This window comes from Canis lupus, chromosome 16 (genome assembly GCF_011100685.1).
Source record: "Canis lupus familiaris isolate Mischka breed German Shepherd chromosome 16, alternate assembly UU_Cfam_GSD_1.0, whole genome shotgun sequence".
NCBI classification, from domain to species: Eukaryota; Metazoa; Chordata; class Mammalia; order Carnivora; family Canidae; genus Canis; species Canis lupus.
The window spans coordinates 12,334,281-12,352,801 of record NC_049237.1 but is presented as its reverse complement, the minus strand read 5'-3'; the positions used below and the strand labels follow the sequence as shown (position 1 = coordinate 12,352,801).

Sequence of the window (18,521 nt, the reverse complement as noted above, 5' to 3'; positions counted from 1 at the left end):
ATCAGTTGTTTTTTGAATATAACAAACCACAAACCACAAAACTGTAGCTTAAAACAATACCTGTTTACTTGCTCACAATTTTGAAATCTGGCTGGGCTCACTTACCCAATTATAGTCAACTGGTGGCTCAGCTAGGCCTGGAGGATCTAAGATGGCCTTATTCATATCTGGCATATCGCTGGGGTAATAGGAACAGCTGGAGACTGGCTAAGCTTCTCTATTCATGATCTTTCATCCTCAAGGAGGCAAGCTCAGGTCTCCTTATGTTATGTTCAGGGCACCAAAAGAGGAAAAGTGGAAGCAGCAATGCCTCTTAAATCTTTGGAGCTTGCCCAACATCACTTCCGCTGCATTTTTTTTGGCCCAAGAAAGTCATAAGGCCCACCCAAATTCAGTGTGGCAGATGCTTACATACTAGCTTGAATCCAGGGATGTGTGATTCATTGGGGGCCTTTAAAAGTTTATCACAAGGGATGCCTGGGTGACTCAGTGGTTGAGCACCTGCCTTCAGCCCAGGGCATGATCCTGGAGTCCTGGGATCGAGTCCCACATTGGGCTCTCCTCAGGGAGCATGCTTCTCTCTCTGCCTTATGTCTCTGCATCTCTCTCTCTGTCTCTCATGAATAAATAAAATCTTTAAAAAAAAGTTTATCACAAGAAGCTAACAGTTTTAGTGGAGACATAGTCATCACAGCGCATAGGACTGTAATAGGAGTGGCTAATAGTGTAATGTAGGAAAAGAAACCCTTGAATTGGTCCCCTGAATTGGTTTGAGTAATCACAGATATCATCAGAGAGGCAGCATTAACACAGGCCATCAGACTTGGAAATGGGTTATATTTGGGAGGTTTAGTGAGTGGTCAACAGACTAGGGAAGGGAGGGTAGGGCATTCCAGGCATATGGAACAAGAGGTGCAAAGACATTCATTCATACATGGTACAAGGAAGCATGTTGTACGGGGGATAGAAGGAATAGAAAATAGTTCAGAAAGATCAAAACAAAAAGAGAACTTGAGGAAGAGTGAGGGTGAGGAGATTGAAGACAGAGGCTCAACCAGATTAGGAAGTGGCATGAGGTCCTTGCTAAGAAGTTTTCAAATATCTTTGGATAAGGGCGCATTGCTGAATTTTGCTCAGGGTAAGTACGTGTTCTAATTTGTGTATTTGAAAATCATTGGGGGGGGGGTGTGCCTGGGTGGCATAGTTGTTAAGCATTCTGCTCATGATTTCGGCTCAGGTTATGATCTCATGGGTTGTGGGATTGAGCTCTGCATAGGACTCTGCTCAGTGGGGAGTCTGCTTCTGATTTGCTCCCTTTGCTCCTACCCCTACTTGTGCATGTGTGTGTCTCTCTCTGTCTCTCAAATAAATAAATCTTAAAGAAAGAAGAAAATCACTTTGGGGTCCATGAGGAGAGGATGAGGTGGAAATCAGGAAGATCTGTGAGAGGCTATGGCAAAATATAAGTTATAAGAAGCTTGACCCGAAAAGAACAAGGGCATAGGGAACAGAGCAAAGAAAAAGGGTAAGGGTTCTAGAAATATCTTTGAGATAGAATGAGTCAGATGTCGCCGTTGAAGGAAGCATATGAAAGGACTCTGACATTTCTTTTTTTTTTTTAATATTTTATTTATTCATGAGAGACACAGGCAGAGGGAGAAGCAGGCTCGATGCAGGGAGCCCGATGTGGGACTCGATCCTGGGTCTCCAGGATCACGCCCTGGGCCGAAGGTGGTGCTAAACCGCTGAGCCGCCCAGGGATCCCTGACTCTGACATTTCTGACTTTGGCAGTCAAGTGGATACAGGTGACAGAATTTTAGGAGGAAAGTAGTAATTTTAGGATTACCCTCTCTTCCCTAATCTGTTGACCCTAATTTGTTGTTCATTTAAGTTTGGGATTGATTCATTAATTGATTCTGAGTTGGCTGTGTAGCAATCAATAGACATGTGGAATAGACATGCTGGATATGCAAATCTGCCAGGAGAGAGGACTGGCCTAGAGATTCAGATACAGGATTCGTCTTCAAACAGATGGTAGTACAAAGCAGTAGGATTTCCCAGAGAAAGCAGGTAGGATGAAGAAGTAGAGACACAATGGAAAGAGCTACATTTAATGGGCGAGAGGAAGAGAAGTCCATATAGGAAACTTCAAAAGAAAAACTAGAAAGGTAGAAGGAAAACCAGCAGGGGTGATGCACCCCAAGTCAAGGGGGAAAAGAATTTTCTAAGAAATTCAGAAAAGTGCCGATGGGGTGGACAATTGATTATCTGTGACCATATTGAGAACAGTTTTAGGGGAATTATGATGTCAATATCTCAGTTGCTATGGATTGAGGAACCTGTGAAAGAATCCTTGTAAATATGGTGGTGGGTAAGGGGAAGTTGCAGGAGGTTGAAGTGTTCCTTCATAGAAAGTAAAGCAGTGTTCTGAGAGGGAAGTGTGTGGGCCTACGGAGGTGGGGGGGAAGGGGGCTTGTAATAGTCGTCCTGAGAAAGAAAATCTTTAAATGCCACTGTCTGCCAAATTTCTGCTCAGTACTTTTCTCTCTTTCGTGCTAAACTTCAGGAAATATCGCTTCGCCTTTTCATTTTCTCTTCCCCTCCACTCCTTAAAACAACTTTGATGGTAGTCTGGCATTTGTATCTATGTAACAATGACTTTCAAAAAAGAATTGTCAGTGACCTTTGTCTCCCACCTAATGTACATTGTATCCCTCAGTACAATTTGTTCAAAAGAATGAACATGCCTGCTCTGATTGTGCCTAAATTATGTAATTCTGATTTCCAACTCTGAAGTAGAAAATATATAAACCCTTACCTCCTCCCAACCTCAGTGGAATGTTGGAGGAGTTGATAAATTGGGATTGTAAGGCAGAGGGAACATCTCTAAGATAATCAGCTATAATTAACATCATTTTCCTAATAGGGTTGTTTTGAGGATTAAATGAGATATAATAATAATCAGTACATTATCCTATAATGTGAAATTGGTAATAAACATCTGGCATAGAATAATAAATGGTAATGACTATATTTTAGTTGGAAAATTTGCAAACTAAAATTCAGTAACTAAAAAAAAGAAGATCCAGTTATTTGGGGTCCCAGGGTGGCTCAGTCAGTGAAGTGTATGTATGCCTTTGGCTGGGATCATGATCTTGGGGTCCTGAGATCCAGCCCCAGGTCTGGTCCTTGTTCAGTGGGGAGTCTGCTTCCCCTTCTCCTCTGCTCCCACCATCTGCTCATTTTCTTTCACTCTTTCAAATAAATAATGTTAAAAAAGAAAAAGATCCAGCTACTTGAGGGTGCTTAGGTAGAAAAATATTTGGTATTTATGAGATCTGTCTGGAAAGGTCTTCAAAATAATCTTCCCTGTTAGGGGTGGAGTAAAGGCCGCGAATTGAACTTTGGGTGTTCATTATTCTACTTTTGTATACATTTGACAAATGTAACAAAAGTCATGATTTGTTTCACTTAGATTTGTTTCAACCTATGCAACAATGTTGATGCAATACACTTGCCATATTGAAATGTAATGAAAACTTAGTTTGTAACTGATTAAATAGCTTTTTGAGATTTGTATACCTTACACCTCACTCCACTCCTCAGAGAGAAATGCAAGGAAGGTGTAACTTGATATGGAGATAATGACCTGAGTTTACGGCTTTTATATCGTAAATAGGCGTAATTTTCTTTTTTTTTAATAGGCGTAATTTTCAATAATCAGTCTCATCTTTCTGTTGATGTCGTCACTCATCATTGGGGAAAAAAACTACAAGGACCAGAATCCACTACACGACTGACGTCACATCGAGGCCCTCCGGTCTCCGAACCGGTTGCCCTCGCCTAATTTGAATGAGCCGATCGCGGCGAAAATTGGCGCCTGTGACGTACAGCAGCTTTTTTTTTTTTTCTTCGTCTTCTTCTTCTACAGCCGCCTTTCAAGGCTTCTTCCGCCTCTGAGTGTGTGGAGAGTGCCACTCCGAGACAGGGTGTTACCTTTCTGCTCAGGCATCGCGTCGGGCAGCCTCGCCCTTTCCTGGGGCTTCCGTGCGGCAGGAGGGCTCCGTTAGGGCGCCTCCAAGATGGCGACGCTGTTGGCGGTAAATTCGGGTAAGGGCGGCCGCGGCAGAAGGGGGAACTTGCTGGGCAGGACGAAGGTTGGTCCTTTAGTGCGAGGTGCCGTGAGGTTCCTCGCAATGCAGGCCCTCGCTTGTGGGTATGGTGCTTGCTTTGGCCTAGCTCTGGGCCTAGAGTCCCAGCCCTCCCCGGTTTGAATGGCGCGCCTCGGTGCTGCCGCCCCAGCCCTCACGGTGGGGTTTCAGGAGGGAGGCAGGGGGGTTTGGTCCAGCGGCCCCCCCCCCCATCTCCCCGCAGTGAGGCCGGAGGACCTGAGAACGCGCACTTCCGAGTAGGCGGATCCGACACGGTAGTGAGAGGGGGCCTGGAAGTCGGGGTGCATCCTGCCGGGAGGGGGGTGTCTCAGCCTTGGGCGGTGCCGCCCCTGAGGCTTTGGGAGGAGTGGGTGCGTTTGCGGCGTCCAGACTCTCGGCGCCTCATGGGCGGGGCGAGGATGCCTTCAGCCCTGCACGCGGCGGAGCTGGGCTTAAAAACACAATCCCCCCTCCCTCCCCCAAACAAAACAAAACGCAGTTTCCAGCTCAGTGACATACAGTTAGCTTTTTGGATTCAGTTTTAGCAGCGTGTCTATGACATACTGGTAGAGAATGTCATTCAAGAGTAATATTTCCTGTCCCCCGCCCCCCCCCCGCAGTGTTTTGGGGTTTTTTGGGGCGAGGGTGGGGTTGGGGGAGGGGTGCGAGTGCTTGGTTCTACTTGCCATAGGACTGGTATTACTGTAAAGTCGAAATCTGAATTCTGCAAATCTAGCCATTTCAGTGACTCTGTCCTACCTTTAAAAAAAAAAAAAAAAATGATAAAAGATTATGTTTATCGAGCCTCTGATATGTCCCCAGGCATTGGACTGTTGCACTTGCATGATTTCATCTAATCCCCTTTGCACACCTACGGAGAAGCTGCTATTAAGTACCCCAGTCTACAGACTGGTGAAAAAAGACTTGGGGGTAGTTAAGTAACATCACTGAGGGTTATAGGGTAATAATGGTCGTAAGCCAGACTCAGGTGTTTAAACTACTTAAAGCACAAGCTAATTCATTTTATTACATCAGATTTTCATATATATATGAATGCGGGTCATGAAGTTATGTTCTTTTTTTTTTTTAAGATTTTTATTTATTTATTCATGAGAAACAGAGAGAGGGAGAGAGGCAGAGACACAGGCAGAGGGAGAAGCAGGCTCCATGCAGGGAGCCCGATGCGGAACTCGATCCCGGGTCTCCAGGATCAGGCCCCGGGCTGAAGGCAGGTGCTCAACCGCTGAGCCACCCGGGCTGCCCATGAAGTTATACTCTTACTACGGCTGTCCCAATCTCCCTACCCAGATATAATCTTAAAAACAAGGCTTGCATGTTACACGTGTGGTTAAATACTATTCTTTAGTACATACCAAGTTACTGTCATTAAACATAAATCATTGGAGGAAAGAGGAAAAGGAGTTACCAACAATTGCAAAGAGTGTATACATTGTATAATGCCTTGTGACAGGAGTGTGTAATCGACAACACGGAAAGGAATCATTTTTCACAGCCAGGAGTCAGGAGAATATATGTATATTTAATTAAACATCCTAGGGTAGCAGCCTGAATGTCCATAAGTGGATGAGTGTATAAACAAAATGTAGTGTATACGGACTACGAGATGTTTGTCCTTAAAAAGGGAATCCTGTCACATGCTACAACATAGATAAACCTTAAGAACATTGTATTAAGTGAAGTAAGCCGGCCAAAAAACCAAAAAAGGATAAATACTGTGTGGTTCCACTTATGTTTGATACCTAAGGTAGTCAGATTCCTAGAAACAGAATGTTGGCTGCCAGAGGGAAGGGAGAAATGGGGAGTTGTTTAATGGGTTACAGAGTTTCTTTTGTGCAAGATAAAAAATTCTGAACGTTTGTAGTACAACAGTGTGATGCCCTTGGCTACTGAACTCTACCCTTGAAGATGTTTAAGATAGCAAATTCTGTTAGTTCTTTTTTCCTACTTCCCCCCCCCCCCCAAAAAAAAAAAAGCCAAATATCTTATCGTAGACAGGGAAAAAATAGAGGTTGTAGGGTCTAAGACCTATGCTTGAGATTCAGCGGCATGATTTATTGGTGTTGTGACCTGTTGTCATCCCAGATGAGCAGACATACAGACTTGTTGATAAGCAGCCATTGATTGACACAGGCCTTCTGTGGCCATCTGGTCACCCCTGTCCTGTTCACGGCAGTGACTATCTCAGACTTTTCCACATTCCTCAAATCTTGTCTTCCAGCTGATCCCTCAGCCTCCTAGTCACAGAGAAAATAGAAGCCTGTAGGCATGCACTCTCTTTTTTTTTTTCCACCCTCAAACCTACAAACCTGGATCTATATCTATACTCGTTTTCACCGGTTTCCCTTTGTCTGAGTTAAATCCCACCTCTTATGCCCTTCTCCCTACTACCTTTTCTCTCTCGGATATTCACATCTCTTCTTGCTCCCTTTCTTTCCACTAGCCTCTTCTTTGGATCTTGATCTCATGCCTTGTTCCAGTTACTATCCTCTTGCTCCTCTTCACAGTCAGACCTTTCAAAAGATTCATCAGTTTTTACTGATACTATTTCCATACCTCTTCTTCCCCTACTCACTCTAGTTTCTTCCCGTCCCCTTAAACATTAGCTTTCAATAAAGTAAATGTGTTTTTCTATTTCTTTTTTAAGATTATTTATTTATTTATTTATTCATGAGAGACACACACAGAGAGGCAGAGACACAGGCAGAGGGAGAAGCAGGCTCCATGCAGGGAGCCCGATGTGGGACTTGATCCCGGGTCTCCAGGATCACACCCTGGGCTGAAGGTGGCATTAAACTGCTGAGCCACCCAGGCTGCCCTGTTTTTCTATTAAGTACCTTAGATATTTAAAAATCTCTATCTTCTTTAATCTTTTAGGGCAAAGACCAAAATCCGTAATATAGGCTTGGGAGCCCTGCGTGCTATGCCAGTTGCCTCCCTTACCAAACCCTTGGTTTTTGTACTCTGGCACTCTTGGCTTTTTCAGTCCCTTGAGAGGGCAGTGTTACCTCTTACCATGTGAACCCACATGCTGTCCTCTCTTCTGGTTGTATGTTTTCAATTCTTAGCCCTCAGTTAACTCCATTCTTGATCCTTCACATTTCAGCCTAATCACTTCCTTGAGAAATCCTTCCCTTCCCTGACCTCCTCGACTAGGTCATACTCCCTGATTCTGTAATCTCTTGCCTTGGGTACCTCTCCTTCATAAGCACTTGTCAAGTTGGATATTATCCTTACATCTGGCTATATGATGACTGTGTTTTGTCCTTACACTCTAAGCTCACCAGTACTAACTAGCACATGATAAATGAGTGAATGACTGCGTTTTGCTGGAGGTATTCCTAAACATTAAAGAAAGTATATTTCTCAAATAACGAATCATTTATGTTAAAAATACATATTTAGTAATTTTGAAGAATTTATAGCCTCTTTTTTTCATTTATAATCACAGAATGATACTTATGAAAATTAGCCAACCAAAGGCAAACCAGCAAAAAACTCTGTGTTGCAGTTACCTCTGTGATGTGTTGATGTTATTGATAGACTAAGGATACCAGGATACATGGGGGTTGTGGTAGAGTTTTGACTGGTTGCTGATGCCTCTCTGCTTCATAAAAGGGGAGAAAATAGAATTTTTTCTCTAGAACTCAGCTTATAATGCTAAGCATGTTCAGTACAAAGACATTTATTGATTTTTCAGAGATTCTGTTGCATATTGTTACTTTTATTTTTTTTAGAGATTTCTTTTTGAGAGAGAGAATGTGTGCCTGTAAGGGGGTGGGGAGGGGCAGAGGCAGAGAGAGAATCCCAACCGAGCACGACTTGGGGCTCAGTCCCTCATGCCCGGGATTATGACCTGAGCTGAAATCAAGAGTCAGACGATTAACCAACTGAGCCCCCCAGGCGCCCCAATATATCGTTACTGTTAAAGAAGAGAATTTACTTTGTCAGTTCTTTGTCAGAATTTTAAAATACCCGTGGTAAGGCAAGTTTCAAATTTGCCTTCAAGTTTTTGATACCTTTCTTTTTTTCTTTTTAAAAGATTTTATTTTTAAATAATCTCTACACCCAACGTGTGGCTCAGACTCACAACCCTGAGATAAAGAGTCACATTTTCTACCGACTGAGCCAGCCAGGCACCCCTTGATACCTTTCTTTTGTACCCTGTGCCAATCAGTTACCAGTCCTGGCTTTTTTCTACTAACAGGCCTTTTCTTTTGGTTTTACTGCCCTCATCTACTTTAGGCTCCATCACCTGATTAGCAGTTTACCTACCCTGTCATCCTTGGTTCTGGACTTGCATGTGTTCTGTGTAGTTCAGCAACCACACCATTGCTCTCTAGTACCAATTTCGTTTTGTCATCTACTACTTGAAACTTTCCTATTGGGGATCCCTGGGTGACGCAGTGGTTTAGCGCCTGCCTTTGGCCCAGGGCGCAATCCTGGAGACCCGGGATCGAATCCCACGTTGGGCTCCCGGTGCATGGAGCCTGCTTCTCCCTCTCTCTGTGTCTCTGCCTCTCTCTCTCTCTCTGACTATCACAAATAAAAAAATTAAAAAAAAAAAAATAAAGAAACTTTCCTATTTACTAATAGGAAAAATTCCATCGTGGCCTAGAATCCAGACTCAAACCGACTATTCTTTGCAGTTTGAGAGGACGAACAAAATGATCTCTAGGAAAGTCAGCTAGTTACCATCCAACTAGCACCTGTCACTGGCAGTTAATAGGATCTAGGGGTTAGGTTCTCATTTTTGCAGACCTGAGCTCTTGTATATCCAGAGTTGTTTGGATCCTAGTAACTCAGAAAAGACAGCTGTGTAAACTAGTATTTAATTTATCGATCTTTAATGGGAATATATCTGCACTCGTACTCATGCTGATTTGTCAGCACAATTTTTACTCTAGAAATTTCTATGACAAGCTATATTTTTTAAATCAGAAGATTGGCAAGAATGGGAGCAAAGCAGGGAGTAGACTGCTGTTGAAATGAGGTCTTGACCTGCTCATTCCCATTCCTCACATCCCCACACCAAAGACTTTTGGCTTCCTGCCTTGATCTTCAGATTAGAGTAGGCTAGATTCTCCCTTCTATATGTTCTCCTAGCACTCTGTACTTCTCCATCATCTCGTATTATATTGGTAATTGTTTTCTGGATTCTGTTTAATGTGTTTCTCTGTGTCAATCTCTAAGTTCCTTGAGGACTGGGATCCTGTTTGTCTTGCTTGGTCTATAGTCCTAGAAAGCTCTCAGTAAATGCTCGAGTGAATGATCTGGTTTGTCTAGTTTAGTCTGTTTTCTCCCAGCACATTCCCCCTTAAAAATTTTTTTTGCCAGTGTATTGCCTTTTTCTGACAACATTGTTCATAAGACAGTGAACACTTAACACATTCAGTTAGGTTACATTACATGTCATCTTACTGCCCTGGTAGGTTTATTTTTTATTTATTCAAAAAAATTTTTTAAGAGGGAGAGTGCATGCACAAGAGCACGTGAGAAGGGGGGAGGGGCAGCAGGAGAAAGAGAATCTCTCTCTCTTTTTTTTTTTTAAGAGAGAGAATCTCAAGTAGACTCTTTGCTCAGCAGAGACTGTCCTGCCTGCTCTGGTAGGTTTATTTGGGTTTGTGTTTTCTCAGATAGCAGTTAAGCATGTTTACAGATCACCCTTAACAGTTTAGGCTCTAGATAAGTTCCAAGTTTCTGGAGTGACTGGTTTTGACTAGTTTCCCTTTCAGAGCCTTTACAAACACATATGGGTACCGTATCTGTTTGCAAACAGAAACTTAGGTCTTCAGGGTGTGTTATTCAAACAGTGGGTCTAAAATATAGTGGATAAAATAATGGGCGGGTTACAAAGTCTCAGAGTGCATTGATATAATGAATGCATATTAGTATTTTATATACAACTTTTCAGTTTTGCACATCAGTGGATACTGGATTGAGGTATTTCGTACCATGGGTCACCTCTCTTTAATCTCATTCTGGCTCTTTGAATTCTTCTACCCTCACACCTGTCTTTGAGCCTTAGCTCCCACTTTCCCATGGCTGCTCTTTGTCACCCAGATTTTCCCAAAATTGCTGCACAAGTGTAGCCATCCCATAGAAATTCTTGACGATCATTTTGATCTTTTGAAATCATTATTTTTTGTGGCAACAATCATATTCCCTTTTTTTGTGTTGTTATTGAAATTTTTCACTTATGTATGCTTTGTCTCCAAAACTTGATTGTGAGTTTCTAAAGATCAGATTGTTTCCTCTTAACCTCTGTAATATTCTATTGCTTATTTATGGGCTTAAAACATTTTTAGGTAAGTGAATTTGGCTGAGTTTAGTTGAATTTGCCTACATATGTCTAGATGTGACCTTAAGTTCTTCACTTACCAGATGTGTCAGAAGTACCTATTTCTTTTTTTTTTTTTATCCCAAACATCCTCATTTTCCAAGTATTATGCATGGAGGCAATATAGTTTAACAGTTAAGGCACACTCTTTGGACAAACTGCTTGGGTTCATGATGCACCTTGGCCTTTGGGGAGTTTCTTGGCACCTCTGCCTCATTTTCATATGTATAAAATGGAAGAAGAGATAGTACTGACTCCATAGTGTTCTGAAATAAAATATTATGTGTAGAGAGCTCAGTAGCATGCTCAGTAGCACATAACAAAAGGAAAATATTACTATTCTTATTACCTTTATGAATCAAAATGTGATCCTTTTGATATATATTTACAAAAGTCCATATTTCTGTTTTTAAAAAGCTACCGTCCCAGCCAAAATAAAGTGCTCTTTTTCAGCTGCTGAGTTTGACAGAACCTGCTCTTTTGCCCCTACTCCTGCTTTTATTTGGATGATAGGGAAGATTGAAAGGCACTTGTGTTTATTGAGTGTCTAAGATATGCCGGGCACTGTTTGTTTTACCTAGTTTATATCATTGAATCTATTCAACCCTATGATGTAGATGATATATCTATTATTTATATTCAGCAATTGAAGTTTAAAGGGGTTATTTCCTTGCTCCATGTCACACAGCTGATAAAGTGGCAAAACCATAGCAGATATTCCAGTTTAAAGTCAGGATTTACTTTATGTTATATTAAATTAAATAAAATTGTATTCTCTCTTGAGATACTGATATGTATGCTTTTATATTAATGTTTGGTTTGTATGTATAACTCTGCATATTTAAAAGTAGCCATGCTGAGCATGACTGAAATGTGTAGACATTAACCTGATGTTATTTTCCCACATGTATGTTTTATTTGATGCTGGTTTTATTTATTTTTTCTTGAAGCTGCCAGTCTGTGGGGTCCTTATAAAGACATTTGGCAAACAGTGGGAAATGCTCTTTGGAGAAGACAACCTGAAGCTGTCCACCTTCTTGACATGATTTTGAAGAAACACAAACCTGATTTCATCTCACTCTTCAGAAACCCAGTAGGAAATTTTCTTTTCTGTTTCTTGGATATGCTTTAAAAAAAAAAAAGATTAAAGGGAAAATGAACTTAATACATGTGAATGAAATATATTACTTGTTCTAGTCTTTGATTCAAGGTTTTCTACAAATGTAATTTTTCCTAGAAGCAGCTATTACCTTCTTTTTGTTCTCCACAGAAGTTAATATTGTATTTATCTCTAGCCAGGAGATATCTTAGTAATATTTGAATGCTAGTTAGAAGGTTTAGTATATTCCAGAAATATGAGCCTCTTTGGAATTTCTTTTTTTTTTTTTTAATTTATTTTTTATTGGTGTTCAATTTGCCAACATATAGAATAACACCCAGTGCTCATCCCATCAAGTGCCCCCCTCAGTGCCTGTCACCCAGTCACCCCCACTCCCTGCCCACCTCCCTTTCTACCACCCTTTGTTCATTTCCAGTTAGGAGTCTCTCATGTTCTGTCTCTCTTTCTGATATTTTCCACTCATTTTTTCTCCTTTCCCCTTTATTCCCTTTTACTGTTTTTTATATTCCCTCTTTGGAGTTTCTGACCTATAGTTAATACATCTGAGCTCAGTAAGATTGATTATTTTGTTTATTTCTAGGTACACTCTCAACATTTTAACTCTTCATAATGTTATGTAAGTTGTGTTAGCTTAACCAATTAATTCTTGTGTGTCATTAATCACTGCATCTTGAAATCTTTTTCAACCAGGAATAGAATACTTCAGTAGAGGTAATTCATATTTGGAAATTCCTTTCCTTGCTGTTTGATAATTTTCTTTTATACACTAACAAGACTATCTGAGAACTGTTTGTCTTACCAGAAATGGCCTTTTGCTTTTTAGCTCTTGTGTATTTTTTTTTTTTTGGCTGTCTTTAATAGAAAGAATCCCCAGCCTGGGAGCCAGTTGAGCTGAGTTCCAGTCTCAGCTCTACCACTAGAGTTGTATATGCACAGGGACATCATCTGACTTATCTGGGCATCAGCTTCCCCATCTTTTTTTTTTTTTTTTTTTTAATAAGACTTATTTATTTATTTATCTGAGAGAGAAAGAGTACTCATGCACGCGCATGAGCAGGAGGGGCAGAAGGAGAGGGAGAGAGAATCTGAGGTAGATTCCATGCTGAGCATGGAGCCCAATGTACGGCTCGATCTCATGACCCTGAGATCATGATCTGAGCCGAAACTTAAGAGTTGGACACTTAATTGACTGAGCCACACAGGTGCCTCACTTTTCTACTTTTAGTAGAAGAGTTGGATTAATTGACCTATGTGGCCTTTTTTAAGATGAAAATTTCTAAAATTTTATGATCCATCAAGTAATTCTATACTGTATGTCATTTGTTAAATATTTGAACCAAGTAAGACTTTTGGGACTAAGACTACATTTTACGTAACATATTAATAAAGTATCTTTAGTCTTACTAATTCATTCAATAATTCATATATCCATTTGTTATTTCCCACTTGCAGACCATATTGTTTTTATTTACTAAATATGTAATTGGAAACATTCCTTACAGATTTGAAAAATAGTGTGCTTTTATTGTGTGTGTTTTTTTCAAAATTTTGTATTTCAAAGTTTAGCAAAAGCATTTATTGAGAAGGCAGTCATAGCATAAGTGCTGCAGGTAAATAGGTAGTGGTACATCATAAAGGTCTATTGAAGGTTTTCTGATAAGCAGTACTTCCATCATGTTACTTGACTACCTTATCATGAATTAACTTCTCTAGGTAACATTTTAAAACCTTTTCTCCAGTATACAATTTTCATTCCATGATTCTATTTACTTTTACCATTGCAGCCCAAAAATGTCCAACAACATGAGAAGGTTCAGAAAGCCAGTACAGAGGGAGTCGCTATCCAGGGTCAACAGGGAACCCGACTTCTTCCTGAACAGCTCATTAAAGAGGCCTTTATCCTTAGTGACCTTTTTGATATTGGAGAATTGGCAGCTGTTGAGCTTCTCCTCGCTGGTAGGTTGACATTTAATTGAACCTGTGGTAAGGTAGTACAGAATTATAAAGTCATTCACTCAGGGTTTAAAGTGTTGTATCATTTAGATTCCAAAGTAGTTTATTTGAAAAACCATATTCAAAGTATTTCCTTTTGTTTATCTGTGACTAATGGGAGAGCTTTAGTGATTGGATTTGTTAAAGGTAATTTAACTTTTAAGATAGGATTTTACATGGTAATTTACTAGCAAAGAATCATTGGCCGCATCTCACAAATTTTATAGCACAAAGAATTTATTGTCATGTGATGAATAAGAAAGTAAGTTCACTGCTTTTTTGGAGTTCCTTTTTAAGGGGGTGATTCAGATAATGAATAGGTTAGAAATAAGGTAATTTTAGTAATACTGAGTACCAGGACGAAAATAAAAGACGATGTGATATAGAGAGATGGGGTCTGCTAGGGGACAACTCTAGATTACTTAGAGAAGGCTTATCTGGGATATTTGACCTGAGACCTATATGATGATAGGGTATCAGAGTTTTTGGGGAAGGGTGACCCAGGCAGAGCAAACAGCAAGTGCTTGAAGTTAGGCCAAAGGCACACTAAAGAATAAAGAGACCATGGGTAAAAAAGATACAGGCACCTCACAAAGAAAGGGGAGGGCAAGGGAAGGTAAGGAGAGAGCAGGAATCAGATTATATCAGTCCTGCAGGCAAGGAAAACTATTTGGATTTTATTCTAATTGCACTGGGAAGTTGCTGGCAGGGGCTTTAAGCAGATGAGTTACATAATCCAGAAAAATTTTGAAATTATTTCTGTGGCTACTATATAGAGAAAAAATGTGAAATTTCCCTAAAGTGAGCAATTCCTTTTCGTTATAACAGGGAGCCTTAGGAAGTAGCCATGTGGGCAGTTTATTTTATTTTATTATTATTTTTTTTATTGGAGTTCAATTTGCCAGCATATAGTATAACACCCAGTGCTCATCCCATCAAGTGCCTCCCTCCGTGCCCGTCACCCAGTCACCACATCCCCCCACCCACCTCCCTTTCACTACCCCTTGTTCGTTTCCCAGAGTTAGGAGTCTCTCATGTTCTGTCTCCCTCTCTGATATTTCCCACTCATTTTCTCTCCTTTCCCCTTTATTCCCTTTCACTATTTTTTATATTCCTCAAATGAATGAGACCATATATTGTTTGTCCTTCTCCGTTTGACTTACTTCACTCAGCATAATACCCTTCAGTTCCATCCACGTTGAAGCAAATTGTGGGTATTTGTTGTTTCTGATGGCTGAGTAATATTCCATTGTATACATATACATGTGAGCATCTTAATTGAAAGGAAGTCTCATGTGTTTAGAGATTATTTGAGAGAGAGAGAGAGAGAGAGCATGTACCTGAGTGCACAAGTGGGGGAAGGGGCCGAGGGCCAGAATCTCAAATATATTCCCCACTGAGCACAGGGCCCCACAGAGGGCTCAATCCCTTGACCCATAAGATCATGACCTGAGCTAAACCCAAGAGTTGGGCACTTAATGACTGAGCCATCCATGCTCCCCAAGAAAGTCTTATGTTTAAAGATATCATATGGCTTCCAAAATCCTTTTTGACCTAAGGCTGCATTAAAAGAAGTATGATCATGAGAAGCAGGAGGGTAATTTTCCCACTCTACAATGGAAATATTAACTGGATAGGCTTGAGTTTTGAGTTTAACTCACAACATCATTTAACAAACATTTATTTATCTTGTGTTTACCATGGGCCAGGCACTGTGTTAAGACTCCAGGGATAGAAACATGGATGAAACTTAGAAAAAAAAGAAAAAAAAGAAACTTCAATTAGTGTAAAGGAGCCCATAGTCTCGTAATTGAGAAAACATGGAGACAAATAATGATACAGTTAAGTGCATTAATGCTAGTTTATGGAAGATTTAGTGATGGTCCAGAGGCAAAGGGATTAAGTTGACTTTAGGTTGTAGAGAGAAGTCTTCACAAAGCTCACCAGGCCTAAACTAGGTGCTGAAATAATGAGTAGGCACATGTGTGGAATAGATGTGCACTCAGGAGGACAAGAGGGTATCTAGGCACGAGAAATGGCTGGTACAGAGGTGTGAGATGAATTTGCGAACAGGAGAGAGTGGAGTGATTGGGCTTGGAGGAGAAGACAGCCTTAGGAAATGAAACCCAAACTAAAAAGAACAAAAGAGGAACTTATTCAAAGGGGAGCAGCTGAAAAGGCAAGTAAACTGGAAACATAGGAAAAGGTTATTTACTTTCATAGAAAACTCTAGGGGAAGAAACTTCCAAACATTTGAAAGATTTCATGTGTAAGAGAGGAAAATGGGCATTAATATCATGAGATTCAGTGGACCCCCATGAGACCAGAAGATCGTTAGCCAGTATGGAAATCCTAGATGAATGTAAGATTGAGTTTAGGAAATGGTGAGTTCTGTGTTACTGCTGGTGTTCCAGCACAAGTTGGATGGCCTCTTGAAGTTGTGGAAGGAGGAAAATGATAATGAGTGTTTGGACTAGAGGACTGTAGGATCCCTTAAACCCTGAGATTCTGGGATTCTGGGAACTGAACATTGGTATAGTCATTTTTGTCTCATCCTAAATACATATTAACCAAATTATTCCTCAACTCCTTTTTCTTTTTTTTTTTTCTTTTTTCAACTCCTTTTTCTAGGAGAGCACCAACAGCCACATTTTCCTGGTCTCACCAGAGGATTAGTAGCTGTTCTTTTATATTGGGATGGAAAACGGTGCATTGCAAATTCCCTGAAAGCCTTAATACAGTCTAGACGAGGAAAGACGTGGACCCTTGAACTCAGGTCTGTTTTCTTCTTAGGATTTCTTCTTTGGGCTTTATTAGAAATTACTTGAAGAATTATTATTTTAATTATTAGAAATAACAAAAATTTCTCCTTTTAATATATGTAATTTAAGTAAAATGTGTAACATAACTGAGTATTCTGCAAAGAATGATAGATTAAAGCTGATTTATTTTGTTTGCAAATAAAAAATAATTACTTATGGTTAGAAGTTTATTGATGCCTAATTATCTAACAAGGATGAAAAGAGCCGAGTTATAATTCATCCTCTTTTTTTTTTCAGTAACGAAACATTATTGTCAAGAGCATTTACTATATCTGTATCATGAAGTGTAGACGTGACTAGTCATTATAACTTTCTCCATTGATTTTTTTTCATTACAGTCCAGAGCTGGTTTCCATGACAACACGGTTTACAGAGGAGCTGATGGAGCAAGGATTGACTTATAAAGTCCTTACTCTGGTGTCACAGATTGATGTGAACAATGAGTTTGAAAAACTACAGCGGGAGAGAGGTTTGGGCAGTGAAAAACATCGAAAAGAGGCAAGGGTTTAGTGAGATCATTTCGTGGGTTGTCTGTGTCAGATCTCAGGTGAAAAGTCATGACGTTTAGAATGTTCTATCATTGAAGTGTAGCACCTGTATCCAAAATTGACATAGCTGTTTCTTTCTGGTCATTTATGCTATTGTAGCTCTTTTTCTGGAATGAATGCTTCAAAAAATTGGTCATTGAATAAAGGTGCTTGGAACTTAAATGAGGAATTTACAATAGGATTTGTTTAGAATTCTAGAGGGGAGATTTTAGCGTTACTTGTGGATTCAGATTTATGTAATTAGCTTTGTAAAAGGTAGTTTACTTTCTGGATTAAGACCAGGCTTCACTGTGATTTATGTATACTGATAGTCGTACGTTTTTATCTCTAGGTTTCTGATCTCATCAAGGAGTGCAGGCAGTCTCTGGCAGAAAGCCTTTTTGCCTGGGCTTGTCAGTCACCTTTAGGCAAAGATGACACTCTGCTTCTTATTGGACATTTGGAAAAAGTGACAGTTGAGGCTAATGGCTCCTTGGATGCAGTGAATCTGGCTCTTCTTATGGCGCTTCTATACTGCTTTGATATCAGTTTTCTAGAACAAAGCACAGAGGAACGAGATGGTATTGGATCTTATACTTATTAATGCCTTTATTTTAAAAAATCAGCTTAAATTGTGGAGATTACATTTAAGAAGGGCAATATTTTAACTACTAAAAGGAGAAATTGTATATTTTATTCCTATATTCTGTGTAATTCATCCATACTTGAATATTTAGATATAAGATCACATTTTAAAAATATGCACCTGTTAGATATCTCTATTCTTTTCAATTTTGGAATAGGAAAGTGGTAAAGGTTATGTAATACATGTTCATGAGTTTTGTATGCCTAATTGTTTATTTCTTTACATTTTATTCACATTGCAAACTTTCACCAAAATATTCTAAGTGAGGATAATGATCCATATTAGTAATATATGATGTTTGATTTATATTGTCTCTGAAGAAGATAATATTTTTACTTGGTAACCTTATAAACGATTACTGCTCAGAAATGAGGATCTCAGAAATGATTCCCAAAGATGATTTGAAGACTATTGACTTTTAACATCCTAGATATTTATACTTATTTGAACAGTTTTCCCCTGTCCACTTTTGATTGTATCATCAGCATCTTCTCTCAGTAGGTATGTAAGGAGTATAGACATTTTCCACTCACATTTAATGATTATCCTTCGGCATTAGGAAAGGCTTATGGAAAGCATAAGTACCCCTTCCTTCTAGTCAAATTGTCACGCGGTGCTTTGTGTGTCACAGAACAAGTGGTAACTGTGCTCATGTAGGAATGCTGCCAATTAATGCATTGGTCATATTTCCTGTCTTGAATGAAATGAAGCATAGAATTAAGTAGGAGTAGGATGTGTTAAGGGAAGCTTGTAAGTGGGACTTTCAAAAGCAAAATGAAATGCCTGGAAGATTTTGTAGGCTAACATGTAAGGTTTTGTATTAGGTTGTAATTTTATCAATTTAGGATGCTTATATTAATTAACTCATTTTAATTGTAATTTCTTGTTGGTTCTGTATATGTTT

At 39.8% G+C, this 18,521-nt stretch overlaps 1 protein-coding gene across 2 annotated transcripts in view; it reads left to right on the top strand.

Annotated features, from left to right (window-relative positions):
• Positions 1-3,954: 3,954 nt before the first annotated feature.
• Positions 3,955-18,521, top strand: part of NUP205 (nucleoporin 205) — a 79,489-nt gene continuing 64,922 nt past the window's right edge. For both annotated transcript variants that reach the window (XM_038559454.1, XM_038559453.1), the window contains exons 1-6: positions 3,955-4,111; positions 11,461-11,603; positions 13,415-13,586; positions 16,254-16,398; positions 16,783-16,942; positions 17,324-17,552. In XM_038559454.1, coding sequence (XP_038415382.1) covers positions 4,084-4,111; positions 11,461-11,603; positions 13,415-13,586; positions 16,254-16,398; positions 16,783-16,942; positions 17,324-17,552 — 877 coding nt within the window. In that variant the 5' untranslated portion in view covers positions 3,955-4,083. The remainder of the gene's footprint in view (positions 4,112-11,460; positions 11,604-13,414; positions 13,587-16,253; positions 16,399-16,782; positions 16,943-17,323; positions 17,553-18,521) is intronic.